Below are 15,427 nucleotides of genomic sequence, written 5' to 3' on the forward strand. Positions count from 1 at the left end.
TTGTGATATAATTATGTAAGCCCTGCCAGGAGTGGGTTGTAGTAAAAAGGGAGAGGAAAAGTGAAATAATCCCAGAAACTAATAGCATTTTTCAATCTGTATTTCCTAATCCTTTACAGTTTAGCCAGCCAGCCACTAAAAGAAACTAACATTACTTCCCGCTCTTCTTCTTCTCGTTGTTCTTATTACTCTCCTTGAAACTCCGATGACTTCTAGTATTCAGAAAGTTTGGCTTCTCTTAGAAATGAGCTTCTAATGCTTCTTCATGGGCTTTTAATTTTGTAATAACTCATCTTCAAAAGTAGTTTGTGCAAACTCTAATATTCTGTTTTTAAAAAAGGTGTCTCCAGGTAGTGTACTTGGGAATTTTCAGTTCATTTCTAAAATCAAAGGAACAGGAAAAAATAGGATACACATGCTTATAGTCCTTTAGAAACCTGAATTCCAGTCTTTTCATTTTTAGAGTTACCATTTTAATGTAGCAAAGCATCGGTGCAAATTAAAAGGCGTGTAGGAACAAAGACTCCTCCCAAGAAGCTTAACTTTCATGTAGGCTGAGACTTAGGAACTAGGAAAATCTAGCTCGATAGCTTGAAGCTTTGAATTGACTTGGCAGTTTAGGGGCTCAAAGATAGTTCTCTTATAAACATCACATTTTCACTGTTTGGTTTAGGGATCAGGACATGACTCAAGGTCACCTACTTGGTCAGAACCCTCCACCATTCATAAATCCACTCTACATTCCTTGTTTTGACTAGGGCCTGCCTTAGAGTGCCCTGTAGAATGACTCTCCACGCAGTATGTTGTTCATGAGATCAATAGTCACATAATTTTAGTGAGAAGGAAAGTAGTATTAGTGAAAGTATTCACTGAGCACCATTGAGTGTAATGCACTGTTCTAACTGCTGGGGGAAGAATGACAAGCAAGAGACACATTCCTTCCCAAAGGTGAATTGGGAATTAATTTAGTACCAAAATTATATCCTGGGATAGAGCTCTTTTAGATAGCCAATCTCCATGTTTTACCACAACATGCTAAGCTTCCTACCTGGAGAATTCAGCTATGCAGTCTCCCCCTTTTTTTTTTCTTTTAAGTGACAGTCTCCAGGTGAAGTGAGTTTTGTTTATCAAAGGGCTGTGCAGAACAGAATTCTGGGCCATATGGTGCCATTGATATATGCACAGAACTTCCCATTATTTTCAAAGAGAAAGCTGGACTTGTGGATGGATGACTAGAGACAGAAAAGTCTCAAATTCAGAAGCTTTGTTGAAAAGATTAACTTTGCCTTTGTATACTGATATTTCCAACAAAAGCTTAATTTGATTTCCTCCCTTGCTATTTCAAACCCATTTGATTTGGTCCAGGTGGTGACAGTCACTCTCTACTTTTGCCTAGGACCAATCCAGTTTTACACTGTATACTCAACCAATAATGATATGTAGCCTTTCAGATATCCTCCTTGCAGGCAGGCAGTGTTTTATCAATTCTGTTATATTGTACTCTCTTATGTGCTCTGCTCTGCTCACATTAAGCCATCCATTAAATACCATTGCTTAATTAATTGAATGAAGTACAAGGAAATATAATGCTCTTCTCTTGTTGTTGTCCCCCGAAACTTATTGGGTTTTAATTTCACTTTAGACAGTAAATTTGGATTTCAGTTTGCATAAGATTTGCAAGTATTCTAGAGGGAATTCTGAACAAACTGGACTTACTGTGCCTCGCCTTCTGGGTTTCCCTATCATTTGGCTCAAGTCACAGATTAAAGACAGCAAAATTGAACCAAATGGTGAGAGAAGCCCCAGTGGAAAATGTACTTATGCCATGATTATTTTTGAGATTAATAGACTGTTTAACTTTCAGCTACACCCCATGTCTTCAGTTAATAGCTGATTAATCACTTTTCCTTTCTAAACTACAGAAGTGGAAAAGTGCAAGTGTAAACTGTAACTTAGTTCTGTACAAGTTCCGGTGCCCAAGGCAGGTATTCTGGGAGGTTCAGTTTCAGCTATTTGGCCTCCTTGAGGCCAGGAAAATAATTGTAACTTCTTCATAGGGTGACATCCCTAGATTCCTGGGATGCAATGTGTTTAATGATGTCATTTAAAGCCCTTCTGGTGCTCTCTTCAACTCCAACTCAGGCCCAGACCTAGAAAATGTTCCCAAAGGGATTTCTGACCTTCCTCTTTCACTCCACAGCAATTGTATTTCCCTCCCTGAATCTGAGCCACAGAACATGTTCTCTGCAAGATGATACTCAGTGAGAAAGATGCATCTCCTTAAATGTCTCATTTTTCCTTAGGATGTTGGTCATAAATTTATTTAGTCCTCTGCCTTTCTTATTTTTATCAGTCAATCGATGGTACTTATCAAGCACCCACCATGTGAAAAGCACAGCACTAAGTGCTTAGAAAAGTCTAGGTAGAATCAATAGATGTATTCCCCACCCTCAAGGATCTTACAATCTAGAAGAGGAGCCAGACCCTGAAGTAAAATTATGGACAGGAGAAAGACTAAAGAGTATTTAGTACAGTGCTTAGCTCTTAACTAGTAAGCTCTTAAGAAATATTATTTTATTGTTAAGCTTGATTTTTCAAGACAAAGTCTCAACTAGTAAAGCTCTGGAAAATAACCTCCTAACACTGAGGCTGTGCTCACCTCAGCCCTCCCTGCTGGGCTGGGTGGGCCATGTAAGAAGAATATTTGACAATAGGAAACCCAAACCACTTCTGTGTAAAGAGCTGAAATTAGGAACCAGAAGCTCAGCAGGACAGAGGAGCTATCATAAGGCCAACTAAAACTAGGCTTCACAGTGCTTCATCCCTGATGAAGAGTGAGTCAGTTGCCCAAGGTAGGCCAGTGGGGCATTCTGCTATCAAGAAAAGAAGAGCTCTTTGTGAGCAAAAGCTGCAAAAGGAATGAAAGAATAGAAGTCAAGAAATAAAACACCAGTTCCTGAAGGCGTGAATACCACAAAGGGACCGCTGATTTGTTCATAAAACATATGGTACTGTTCCACATTTCCAGCCACATAGGAATGCAGTGGTGTCACCTGCAAATACAAGTCAGGTATTCTGAATATAGTTGCTTGTTAAATACTGATTATGAAGATGATGGCCATGACTGAGCCTGACAGTAGGACAACTTCCTCTGGGAAATTATAACAGGAAAAATAGTGCCTATGCCTTTAAAAAAAAATCCACTTGGGATTTTGTGTTTATATTATCCAATTTTATATAGAGCTGAGTGCCAAGGGATCTAGGGATCTATCATATGAAATCATTTTGCCATGAATGAAATAAATATGGAAGTCAGTTTTTAATTTCTGTGCTCTTTAGTGATTATCTGCTGACATTTTAAAGGGTGTGATTTTTGTTAAGTTTATAGCTCGGATATTTCATTCACAATAGACCTTATTACATAGCCAGCCTATCATCTTCTACCACCACTGTGCAAATGATAATGCGTACCGGTGAGTCATTTTTGCAATACCAAAGCTTTTGTGTCAGGTACATTATTTTTTGACCCTGCATTGATCATATTGCTGTTATTTTATTCAGACCAATAACTACTGCGCAACTAGAATTTCAAATTTCAGATGGTTTCCGCAGTATGAATTTACTTCTGATTGGACACCATTGTCACATATTGTCAAGGCTGGGAGGATTTTTTATATATCTGAGCTTCAGTTCCTCCTTGAAACTAAAATGTTAAGAATGAGTTGCTCATTTGTAAGAGTGAAGATTGCTTCAATGATGCAATTTTTACCCTAGATTTTGCTAAAGAATACCTATCAATGTGTCTTGTACTCTGGAATTACAGAAACTATTTGGTCATATGTAATGTTTTCAGAAATAGATTATCAGTGCAATGCATTCTGTTGGTTCTTGGTAAACGTTTCAAGATTAAAAAAAATTAATAATGGTAATGATAATGCCAAGCAAACAACTTACTTGCTTCCCCTTGAATATATTGTTTTGAAATCAATAAGCTGGAAAGTACAAAATAATTGTAATTCTAAACTAAATTCCAATTATTTCCCAATTGATTGAGATACTGTTCTGAGTCAGTGAATCTAATGTAATTTTCATGATTTATAAAAAAAAAAAAAATGCACCAGCCAGCTCTAGGTACAAAATTATGCATTCTAGAGCATTGAATTGATATCAGAATGGATAAATGTAGGCCATTAGCAAAGATGTTGATACAATTAACTACTGCAGATACCTGGAATAAGCATATCTGTATATAAATACAATTGAATGAATGAATTTTTTTTCCCCCAAACAGCCACATTTTCTAGTACATTAATCCACTTAGGCTATCTGTGCCACCACTTGACATAAAAAAAATGATCATCTCTCTGTATATTTATGTTTTCAGGATAATTACATATCATAAGCATCCTTTTGGATTTTAATAATATGTTATATACATAACATTATTTTTTCTCATTTTTAATACAGGGATGCTGTATTAGTAGGTCATTCTTTCGGCTCATAAACCAGAGAAAATATTTTATCTAGAAAATATTTTCATTAGAAAGGGTGAAGAGGATTACAGGTTTTCCCAAACTAACAATGCTAGGGATAGTAGGATTGACAATAGATTCTAAAGGGTTCCTTCATTTTGGTTTTGTTTTCTTTTTACCCCACTTGCTATATATCCACTCTAATGACCTCTGTCTCATAGCAGATTCTGTGTTGTACCTTCACCACTGCATGACTACAGTTAGTTGTAGTGACACAAATGAAGGGATCTCATTTGAGAAAGGCCAACAAATCATCAATGACTCCTAAATTAAGGGCCTAAGGAAATTAGGCTGGCCCTAGTGTGTTGTACACAAGGATTATTTTAATGAAATATTGGAAGTGGGATGTATGGTATTAATTCAGTGAAGCTCACTTAGCGTTGCCAAATCTGACACCAGCACATGGGTGATGATTTTGAGGTCCGGAACTAATCCTTGCAGGACTGAAGATGGAAAGTGGCAGGAGCGGGAATGTTTTCTCAACCAAGATCTGGTGCCCCTTAAAATAGCCCTTCTTGTTAAAAGGCAGTGACAACCCCCACACGGTTAACAAACGGAGTTGAATGCCAATAGCATGCTTCTGAAAGTTACCAGGAAGCAGCAATGGTTCTTTAAATTCACACTGCTTAAAATAGACCTCCATGATGTAGCTGTAAAGATGAATTTAGTTGGGTGGTGAAGGCATCCAGACTGTTGCAAAACAGAAAGGATAAATAGGGTTGTCAGGAAATCCTCATTAGAATAAAGGAAACAGTGTTTGGAAGGGTGGTTTTTTTTGCTGTTCTTGACGGAGATACCAAGACAGCGGTTTTCCGTGAGTTAGTGGAAGGTGTTATGAATTCACCAAATTAAAAAAAAACTAGACATTAATTTTTATTTGTGATAATCACCCTCAACAGTTGTTCTTTGCTAGTGAATTTGTAGTGAAAGTGCTAAAGTTGGCACATTCAGTGCCTCATTTTTTGCAAATGTGAGGAGGTCAGAAATAGCAATAATAGCAATTAATAGTAGCAATGGTATTTATTGGGTTCTTACACAAAGCACGTGGGAAAGGACAGTAAAAGCTAATATAACATGTTCCCTGCCGACATGGTGCTTACATTCTAGCTGCATTTCTCATCCATCTGGGGAAAAACTTCGAGTGACAGATCTGCTGCTGACATTGAAAGTCACATTGTTTAAAGGGATATTTCCTCTTTTCCACGTAAGATGATATGGATATTTCCATGGCCAGTGAACTGTAGTGATTAAATCCTAATCTAAATGCACTGAAAACTGAGCTGTAAAGAGATCTCACTACAATATGAGCCTGAAGTTTTACATTTATCCCCCAGCAGGGTCTTTAGGGTATTATATAGGGTGCCCTATATGCCCTGCTATTGGGCATATAGGGTGTGTGTGTGTGTGTGTGTGTGTGTGTGTGTGTGTGTGTGTGCACGTGCACACTCTATAACTACAAATAGATAGAAAATGAGAGAGATTTGGGAGCAAATACCCTTTTTCTACATATGACGTTGGGATTTCTTTTCCTTGGAGCGCTATCCCTATTTGGCTAGATAAAACTCAAATGTCATCATTAACTAAAGCCTCTACACTGGGAGAGATTTCATTCTCTGTTAACTACACCTTATCTTAATTATTTTCAAAGAAACAGAGAGGCTCTAGGATAAGCAATGCAAGGTAACAGGTAAATTTCTCTGACAGCACTAGATGAGATTATTATTACCCCATAAATTTAAACATTTGCAATTGCATATAGGTAGAGATTTTTGTTTTGTTTATGATTTCTTTCTATGATAGAACGGGGAGTTAGGCTAGAGGGAGAATTAAGAAGGTGAAAGAAGGAAGGGGTGCTCGGAATAAAATTGAAGAGCATCAGTGATGTAAATGCCCCCTTCTTTCACTTGTTAAATCATTAGCCATTTCTTAGGTAGAGTCCCAGCCTGGAGTTTGAGGTAATTGCATTATAATAATCATGATTATTATTATTTAGATGTTTGTTAAGCACTTACTATTTGCTAAGCACTGTATTAGGCACTGGAGTAAATTCAACTCTCCAGATAAGACACAGTCCCTGTTCCACCCAGAGCTCACAGTCCAAGGAAGAAGAAGAGCTCTAATCTTAATTCTGAACGGACTTAATCTCTGCCTTCATCCTTTCAGAAGGGATAGAAACCCCTTGGGGAACGGTGTATTAGGCAGGTGATTTCAGCACAGTCTTGGATCCATTGATAGAAGGTAATCTATAAACATAAGGGGTAATGTTTGTTAATGGCCTAGTAGACATGGAACATGTGAACCCCATCCTCTGATTAGTCTCTTGATTTTTACGTGGAAAGAATTTTAAGAGTAACGCAGACCATAACTTTGCTGCTTGACTGTTTTTGCCTCTAGATTTGGATGATCCAATAGTAACAGTTCATCAAAGTATAGGTGAAGCAAAAGAGCAATTTTACTATGAGAGGACAGTGTTTCTCCGGTGCGTTGCCAATTCCAATCCACCTGTGCGATACAGCTGGAGACGTGGCCAGGAAGTCTTACTACAAGGATCGGATAAAGGAGTGGAAATTTATGAGCCCTTCTTTACCCAGGTAGGAATCAAGGTATAGTATTGTTTCCTTGGACCATTAACACACTTACTGTCTCAAGGGGTAATAAATCCTTGGGTTGATGCCAAAGGAGATCAACAAGCCACCATTCCTGGAGATCTCTGATCCAAGTTTCCACATCTTTCATTCATTCATTCAGTCAATCAGTCAGTCTGTCAGTTGTATTTATTGAGCCCTTACTTTGTGCAGAATACTGTACTAAGTGTTGGAAAATACAGTTCCTCTCTCCTGGATAGCGTGGTTTTTTTTATCCTTTTTGAAGGCAGGGAGATAAACCAGATGGCACTTTCAGGTCTCTTTCAGTTGTACCAATCCATGATGAATGCATCTGTTTTCATTCATTTCTGATTCACAAGTTTTAAAAAGCATATTTTCACCCATCCCTATCTTCTAAAGAGGAAATACCTTTTTCCTCCAGGAGTAGCTGAATACAGTGAAAATAACATGATACTTTTGTGTACTTTCAATTTGATATTTAAATTTAGAAGTGTCAGCTAAGAGTCTGGTGTTTGGTCCTTACACTTAATCATCCCATTTTCCACTTACGTTTTTCATCAATTGAAAATGAACATGTGTCTCACCATACTGAGCATGATATATTATTCATGGAATGATTTGTTTTTTCTTAAAAAAAAGTTATCAGAAGAATATATTTTGAAAATCTCCCATTTTTAGGCGGGAAAATTGACATTGCGGAAGGAGTAAGCTTCTTCTTTGCTAAGTCTGTTCTGGTTTCTGGTCTACTGTTGCTTCATCACTCTTTTTGGCCAGAAGTGGAGGCTGATGGGACTCCAGTGGTGTTGGGACAGGACTGCTTCCATCCTGAGCTTCAGGCTGTTGAAAAAGAACCAGCTAAAGTCTCGTTACTGCATCCTCATCCTGGTTAGAGCACGAACTAAAATTGTTAACGTTTTGAAAAAAATTTTTGCCTTAACACTGTTTCATGTATACATATCAAGAGTTATAGCTAAAGGCTGAGGAATAAAAATTAATGTCATGATAACTAAACCGAACAGGGTCACCAACAGTCCTGAGGTAGATAGCAAGAGAATATGGAGGCAGCCCCAATTTCAGCAAGAGAATAGTTCATTATATATTATATGTACACATATCTTTCTATATAATATATGTACATATACATATACTATGATCCTAGTTAGTGCTTACTATGTGCCAAGCACTTGTCTAAGCGCTGGGATAGAAGCAAATTAATCAAGTTGTCCCAAGTGGGGCTCACAGTCTTAATCCCCATTTTACAAATGAGGCAACTGAGGCCCAGAGAAGTGAAGTGACTTGCCCAAGGTCACACAGGAGACATGTGGTAGAGTTGGGATAAGAATCTGTGACTTTCGGACTCCCAGGCCCATACTGTATGCATTAAGCCACACTGACTTGCCCAAATTGATCAGGATAAACACGGTCCCTGTCCCACATGGCGTTTACAGTCTATGTAGAAGGGAGTAGGATTTAATCACAGGTTAAACACAGCCTTCTCTTGAAAGATGAACTATTATGAAGATGCTGTGGTTGCTTGAGACACCCAAAAGACAGTGGATCAGGTTCATGCCCTCAAGTTCCAACTAATTTTGTCTCTGCCTCAGTCATTAACATCAGGACTTTTAGGATTCTTAATAGTCATCATCTCCTCAGTCACCAGTGATTCAGCTAGTCTCTTCTCAGAGATCTGGCAAAGACCCATCTTTAGCTCAAGTTCAGGCACCTCTTGGAGTGGGAAGGATTCTGGTTGCATTGGAAAATTATCTTAATTCCTCCTGATCTCTCTACTACTCCCACTAGGGGATTGAAGCTCCTGTAAGCCTTTACATTATGTTAGGGGTTAGATGTGTCTGAAGAGAAGGCAAAGGATTGAAGGGAGTAATAGAGTGCAGAAGGAGTACAAAGGGCGGGAGACAGCAGGATCCACTTGTTTGAGAACAGGAAGGTGAAAGAAAGGAACAAAAGGGATGAGTGAGATGAATGGATGGGATGTCAATGTCAGAGTGATGTTTGGTGCCATAGTGATAAATCTGTTCAGATAGTGCTTTGCTCACACAACAATATGCTTGGCATTCTTCTAGAACCCATCCTAGTTGTCATGGCAAACTAATGTATTTGTGTATGAATGCGTGTCTAAGAACCAAGATATTCATAGGTTCAGGCCCTGCCACTGGAGTTCATTGGACGATAATGGTCACTGGGCAACAAGTTTGATCTGAGACTTATTCTTTGTCGGCGTCATATTCTGTGAGACAGTTTCTCACAGCAGAGGCTTAATTTGAGGTCTGGACCTCATCTAGAAGAGCTTCTTTAGACAGTGACTAGCTGACAGAATTCAGGGACAAATAATATTGAGATGCAGATGGGGATCACCTCTCTGCCATTTCTGATTGCAATTAGAAACCAAATTTCATCTCTGAAAGTGGATGGTTAGTTATTTTCTTCCTCTAGGAGGCTTTTGCCAGCATTAGGGTTCCACTCTACATTCTTGTAAATGTGACGATTTTCAGTATTCATCTTCCTCCTTAGGTCTTGCAGAGGAGGGGGAGAGGAGGACAGAAACAGATTGGGTCCACTCCCAAATGCCAGAAGAGTTGGGAGAACAAGTCAGTGAGTCCCTCAATAATATTTATTGAGCACTTATTGTGTGCAGAGCACTGTACGAAGCGCTTGGGAGAGTACGATGAGAAGCAGCCAGGTGTAGCGGATACAGCACGGGCCAGGGAGTCAGAAGGTCATGGGTTCTAAGCTTGGCTCCACCATATGTCTGCTGAGTGATGTGGGGCAAGTCACTTCACTTCCTCTGTGCCTCAGTTACCTCATCTGGAAAGTGGGGATTGAGACTGCAACCTGATTTGCTTGTATCCACTCCTGTGCTTCATACAGTGCCTTCCACACAGAGATTCTTCCACACAGAAAATTTTAAGGCAAAAGTAGAGAACACTGTGTTCTCAGTGATGCCGTTTCTTTATAGTAGACTTAAAATAGTCTGGAGGACAATTGATGCTGAAGGAGGTCAAAACTTGCATCCTCTCCCTTTCTTTGGGTTCTACTCTAGTCTCAAAATGATTCCACCCAGTAAATGGGGAGACATTGGCAAAGGTTCATAGCATAATTAGGATGAAAAGAGTGTAGAGCTGAGTATCAAGTACCTGGCCCCTCATTTCCGAGAAACTGGAAGTTGCAGATTCCCATTGTGAGAGCATTCAAGTGTTTTTAGACCAAATAGCTTTTCATTGAGATGAGCAATGGACTCAGAAAAAAGGAAACTTTTCTTAAAGAAAGAGGTAATGGGGAGAATAGGGAATTCTCTTGAGCTTCTTGTGTTGTGTTGGATAAGAGAATATGTTGGGTTACATACACTATGTTGCATGTAAATGAAATAGAGTTTCTAAGTTACTGAAGAAAATATGAGTGGCAATGTAAAAAATGGAATGGTGGCTTTTCTATCTTAGTTATAGTCATAAAATAACCTATAACTTTTTTAGAAATCCTGGCGTTCAAGAGTGAAATGATTTCTGATACTCTTGAGATTGATCTGTTTACTAATAATAGTGTGATTAAAAGTTTGAGTAGTAAATATTTACTCTGGATCCCTAATTAATTGATTCAGTAAAGATAAATAAGAAAATAATGGAGTGATTTCTGATGCCAAAGTATAAGGGAAGAAGACATTAGAACATAGGTTATAGATTACAGTATAAAAATCAGCAAAAGAAATTAACATTTAAAGACCATATGTTTGAAGTTTCATTTAAAGTAGTAAGAGGAGAGCCATATTAATTAGTAGAGTGCTATCCTGTAAAAACTCATTAAGGTACAAAAACTCATTATGGGGCCTGTCTCATGCAAAGTTGGCACACATTTTCTTTTTTCCCCTTCTTTGAAATTTAAAAGAAAAAGAAATATTCATTTATGAGTGAGAAAGCGGAGGCAGTTTTGAATGTGCCCTGTAACATCTAGCGTATAAAAATTATTTTTCATATATAGTCCTACTTTTTTTCATGCTGGTAGCTCCCATTGGGTTTCATAAAATTAATCTGGGGAACTCTTCTGAAGAAGAAGAGCTATTTGAAGTGGTTGCATTATTAAAACTTTACAAGCTGCGGTCGCTTTTTATTTTATCCCCAAACTTTCCACAGAACTTTAATGACATCATCTTGCTCATTGTCATAGCACCATCTAATAACAAGACTGAACATATTTACACCAATTACGTAATTAGTTATAATTAGACTAATTAGACTAATTACACAATTAGACAATAATCAACTAAAATTTCATTTTAACAAATGACAGAGCTTTCCCCACAAAGGACTCCCATCATTAAAGAACGCTAGGCGTATGTGTTCAGCAAAGTAAAATTCAGAGCAGCACAGATAAACAGTATAGCTAAGATCCACCCTTCTAAAGTGTTCCATCCAAAGAAGCTGCATTGTGAGGAAGGGATCAGTGAACAGAGTTGCTCCTACTCCACAGCCCCACGATGGCAAACGTGCCGGAGGTTGGGAAGGGCAGCTTCAACTCTCGCTTAGTTGCAAGAGCCCAGATCCCTTCATGGTTTCAAAGGCTATTATAAAACCCTTGAATCCATCACAGTTTCAATGTATTTCTCCCTGAACTTCACTGCTTCTACTGCAGCGATCATACCTGCTGAGCGGAGATTTACTAAGATTCCATTGCCATGTAGTGGCTGACAATATTGTTTAGTAGGAGTCTGTTCATAGGATGTTGACTAGCTCTTTTCAGCAATAGAAACACCTGGTAGTTTCCACAGTTTATCTGATTGGTGTTGCTTATGGTGGTAATTTTTAGGTCTCTCCCCATCTGGATCTTCCCATTCTTTTCCACCCAAAACACTATCCGCCGTCTCAGGTTCTTCCCTCGCCTCAGCTAGACTATTGCATTAACCCCTTCTCTAGTCTCCCAATCCCTTCCAACCTCTCCTCCTCCAATCTATACAAGATGCTGCTGCACAGATAGTTTTCTTGAAGCATTGCTGACCTGGCAATCTCCTTAAAACCTTCCGTTGACACCCCATCTCTTCGCATCAGACAAAACTCATATTCAGCAGAAAGGCTCTCCCCATCTGGTCCCACCTTCCCTATGTGCTCTGTTCAGCCACCACTCCTCAACACGCTGTCCTTGTTTCTCCCAAGCCAACCTTCTAGCTGCTTCTAATTCTTGACTCATTCAAATTCCATCCTCTCTCTTTCACGCAGTTCCTCCCCCCCCTACATCAGAGACCAACGCTCTCTCTACTTTCCCATCCCTCCTAAAATTCCTCTGCCAAGCTGTCCCTGGTTAATTTCCCAGCCCCTTGAGCCATGTCATCCCTTCAACCACCTCGAGGGTTTATAAACCTATTTACTCCCTCCTTAGTGCTCATGTTTATGGGTCCACTGAGTTCATTCATCTTGACAGTGACAAACATAAACATTTTGCCACCTTTACTGTTTGTCACCTCTCTTAGCATATAAGCTACTTGTGGGTAGGCAGTCTATCACTTCAATATTCTGTTCTTACCATAATCTAGAACAGTACACTGGACCGAGTAGGCAGTCAATAAATGCTGCTACTTGTCCCACTACTACCATTACTCTATTTCCACATGTTGAGGAACACTTGCACAAATCCTATAGGATCAGGTTTTCTTCTTGCATGTAGATTTCTCAAGAATGCTATCAGATTCAGTGCTTCACTTATAATTCAAAGCTTTGATAGTCATAGATTGGCAATTATTGAATGCCTATCACGTGCAGAACACTGTACTACAATCTAGGGAAGAGTACAGGAGCGGCTAAAGACACGGTTACTATAAGTGTTGGTAAAATCGATCGATCTAATAGAACTTCATCCGAGTGTCTTCATTCCCCAGGATTTGGATGTTGTGTCGTGATGTGCTACCACCGTTCAATACATCGATTATGTTGCTGGCACAGGGTGAAAGCATATCAGGAGTTGGTCAGTCCAGCAATCGGCATTTCACATTGCTGAATTCTATCCATATCTCTTTCTGGTCTCACTGCCAGAGGCTGATGCAATCAGTGGGATTCCATTGCTTACACCTCAGGTGGTATTGGTGTTTCGGGAACTGCTGTTCACCATCATCAACTGAGCAAATGAAGAGTATTGCTAATTATCTTTCTCATCCCCTGTGGTCCATAGATTTTTTTTTCCCCTTATTTTGACATTGCTACCCATTCATTCCTTGAAATCCTCAGGAGTGGCCAAATGCTGTCCAGATCCATGTCGACATTGATCTTTCCACCACTCACCTCAGCACTTGTTTACTATTCAACCATGTGTCTGATTTATAGCTGTTTTCTTTTTCTTAAATATGTGTTTATTCATCAGTTTATCCTATTGTTTCCCCCACTGGTGGGGAATGAAGACAGTGATCACATCTTTTTTCTATCTTTATCGTATTCTGAAGCACTTAGTATAATGCTGTCCCTGCAATCAGAATTCATTAAATATTACTAATTTTAATATTAATTTGTAGCCTGTGCTTTGACAGGCTGGAGTCTGTGCTCATAATGGCCGTGTTTTTGCCCTAGAATCAAGACCTTTGGTTTCTGCGAACACAAACTATTGATTTTCTAGTGTGAGGAATAGACCCTGAGCGGTCATTCTGTATTGACTTTATTGAAATCATTTCCAAGCAAAGAGATCAGTCAATCAATCGTATATATTGAGTGCTTACTATGTTCCCTGCTCACAACAGGTGTACAGTCTAGAGGGGGGAAACAGACATTAATATAAATAAATTAAAATATGGATTTGTACATAAATGCAATGGGATTGAGGAGGAGGGTGAACAGCCCTTAAATCCTAGGAGCCCTTAAATGCCATCATTTGCAAGACTTTTACAATTTTGCAGGATAGCTATACTGTGGTCCCACTGAACCCTAATAGTTTTAGATTGTTTCTTACTTAGAGGGTTTTCCCTGAGGGCAATCAATGTATAATGAAAAGTGGGCTGTTTTGAGATTTTAGGAATTCTGCTTAAAAGAAATATCAAAATATAAAGCGACAAAATTAACTTGGTATGTGGATTTTAATAATCTGATTTGTTACTAGTAGTAATAATGTTTATTAAGGATTTGCTAAGCAGTGGGAAAAGGCACAGTGAAAATTAGTTAAGATCCCAAGTTGTCATGGTGCATACAATATAATAAATAAGGGAGGAGAGGGGTCAAGTAACAGGCACATAAAGAATGACGAAACAATAAAAACACAAAAAGACTGAAACGACAAAAACAGAAGAATAAGGCATTTTGGCTAGAGGATTTGCATTTCAGGGTCCTCCCAATCCAGAATCAGAATCCAACAATCAGAAATGCAGTCTGTCACTGGGGCATTCTCAGCCTCAACCTTTCTCGTAACACAGATGACATCTAATTTTTTTTCTTCCTATTTTCAGGGTGAAACCAAGATCCTAAAACTGAAGAACCTTCGACCTCAGGACTATGCGAATTACAGCTGCATTGCTTCAGTGAGGAATGTATGCAATATTCCTGATAAGATGGTATCTTTTAGACTCTCCAATAAAACAGGTAGGAAACCCTTTTTTTCCTTTGATGCAACATATTCGTTGTTTCGAAAGGTAAAGTATGTAGTTGGGAGTATTATACTAAATAATATATAAAAGGTAGGGGACACAATTGTCCAAGGGCCTGTGTATTGGTAGTTATTTTATGCAACCTGAGTAGCTTTTTCTAAATGAATGTAAAACTTCAGAGAGTAATATCCTATGTGTTATTATTCTATGCCTGTCGTTTGCAAAGAACATGATTCTCTTTAGAACTGCTTTAAAGGCATTGCCCAGTAATCTTTAAAAATGCAAATGAAAACCCAAAGCTACAAAACCCATTGTAGTAGAGAAATACCATGAAATCTTTATCCTTGAAATCATGAGCCGAATTGCCAAAAATGCTTTGTGAACTTGGAGCCAAGCAAAGGAAGCTTTCTTTAACTCTGTTCCAAGTCAAAAGAGATAATTGGTAATTTCAGGTAGATGTTTTGGGGAAACTATTTAGTAGAAAATGTCAAAACATTAGGAACGTTACAACCCAAGTTAGGTTGTGTTTAGTAATGTAGCCAGCAAGGCATTGAAAACAGGAAATTTCCAGTTGCAGAGCAATGAGGAATGATCATATTTTTAGGATATATTGATAATGGCATAAAAGGAAAGGTAGGGGGAAGGCAATGGTGGGGAAAAGACCGTGTTAAAAGGGGAGTGTGTCCAGGAGGAAGAGTAATTTGGAGACCAGAGTTAGTAGTAAT

General features: G+C 38.8%; 1 protein-coding gene across 2 annotated transcripts in view; it reads left to right on the forward strand.

The window, feature by feature from the left end:
* MDGA2 (MAM domain containing glycosylphosphatidylinositol anchor 2) overlaps nucleotides 1-15,427 on the forward strand; it is a 434,436-nt gene that overhangs the window by 272,233 nt on the left and 146,776 nt on the right. For both annotated transcript variants that reach the window (XM_029078526.2, XM_007662937.1), the window contains 2 exons: nucleotides 6,927-7,123; nucleotides 14,565-14,697. In XM_029078526.2, the coding sequence (XP_028934359.1) occupies nucleotides 6,927-7,123; nucleotides 14,565-14,697 (330 nt within the window). The remainder of the gene's footprint in view (nucleotides 1-6,926; nucleotides 7,124-14,564; nucleotides 14,698-15,427) is intronic.

This window comes from Ornithorhynchus anatinus, chromosome 14, assembly GCF_004115215.2.
Source record: "Ornithorhynchus anatinus isolate Pmale09 chromosome 14, mOrnAna1.pri.v4, whole genome shotgun sequence".
In the NCBI taxonomy this organism is placed as follows: domain Eukaryota; kingdom Metazoa; phylum Chordata; class Mammalia; order Monotremata; family Ornithorhynchidae; genus Ornithorhynchus; species Ornithorhynchus anatinus.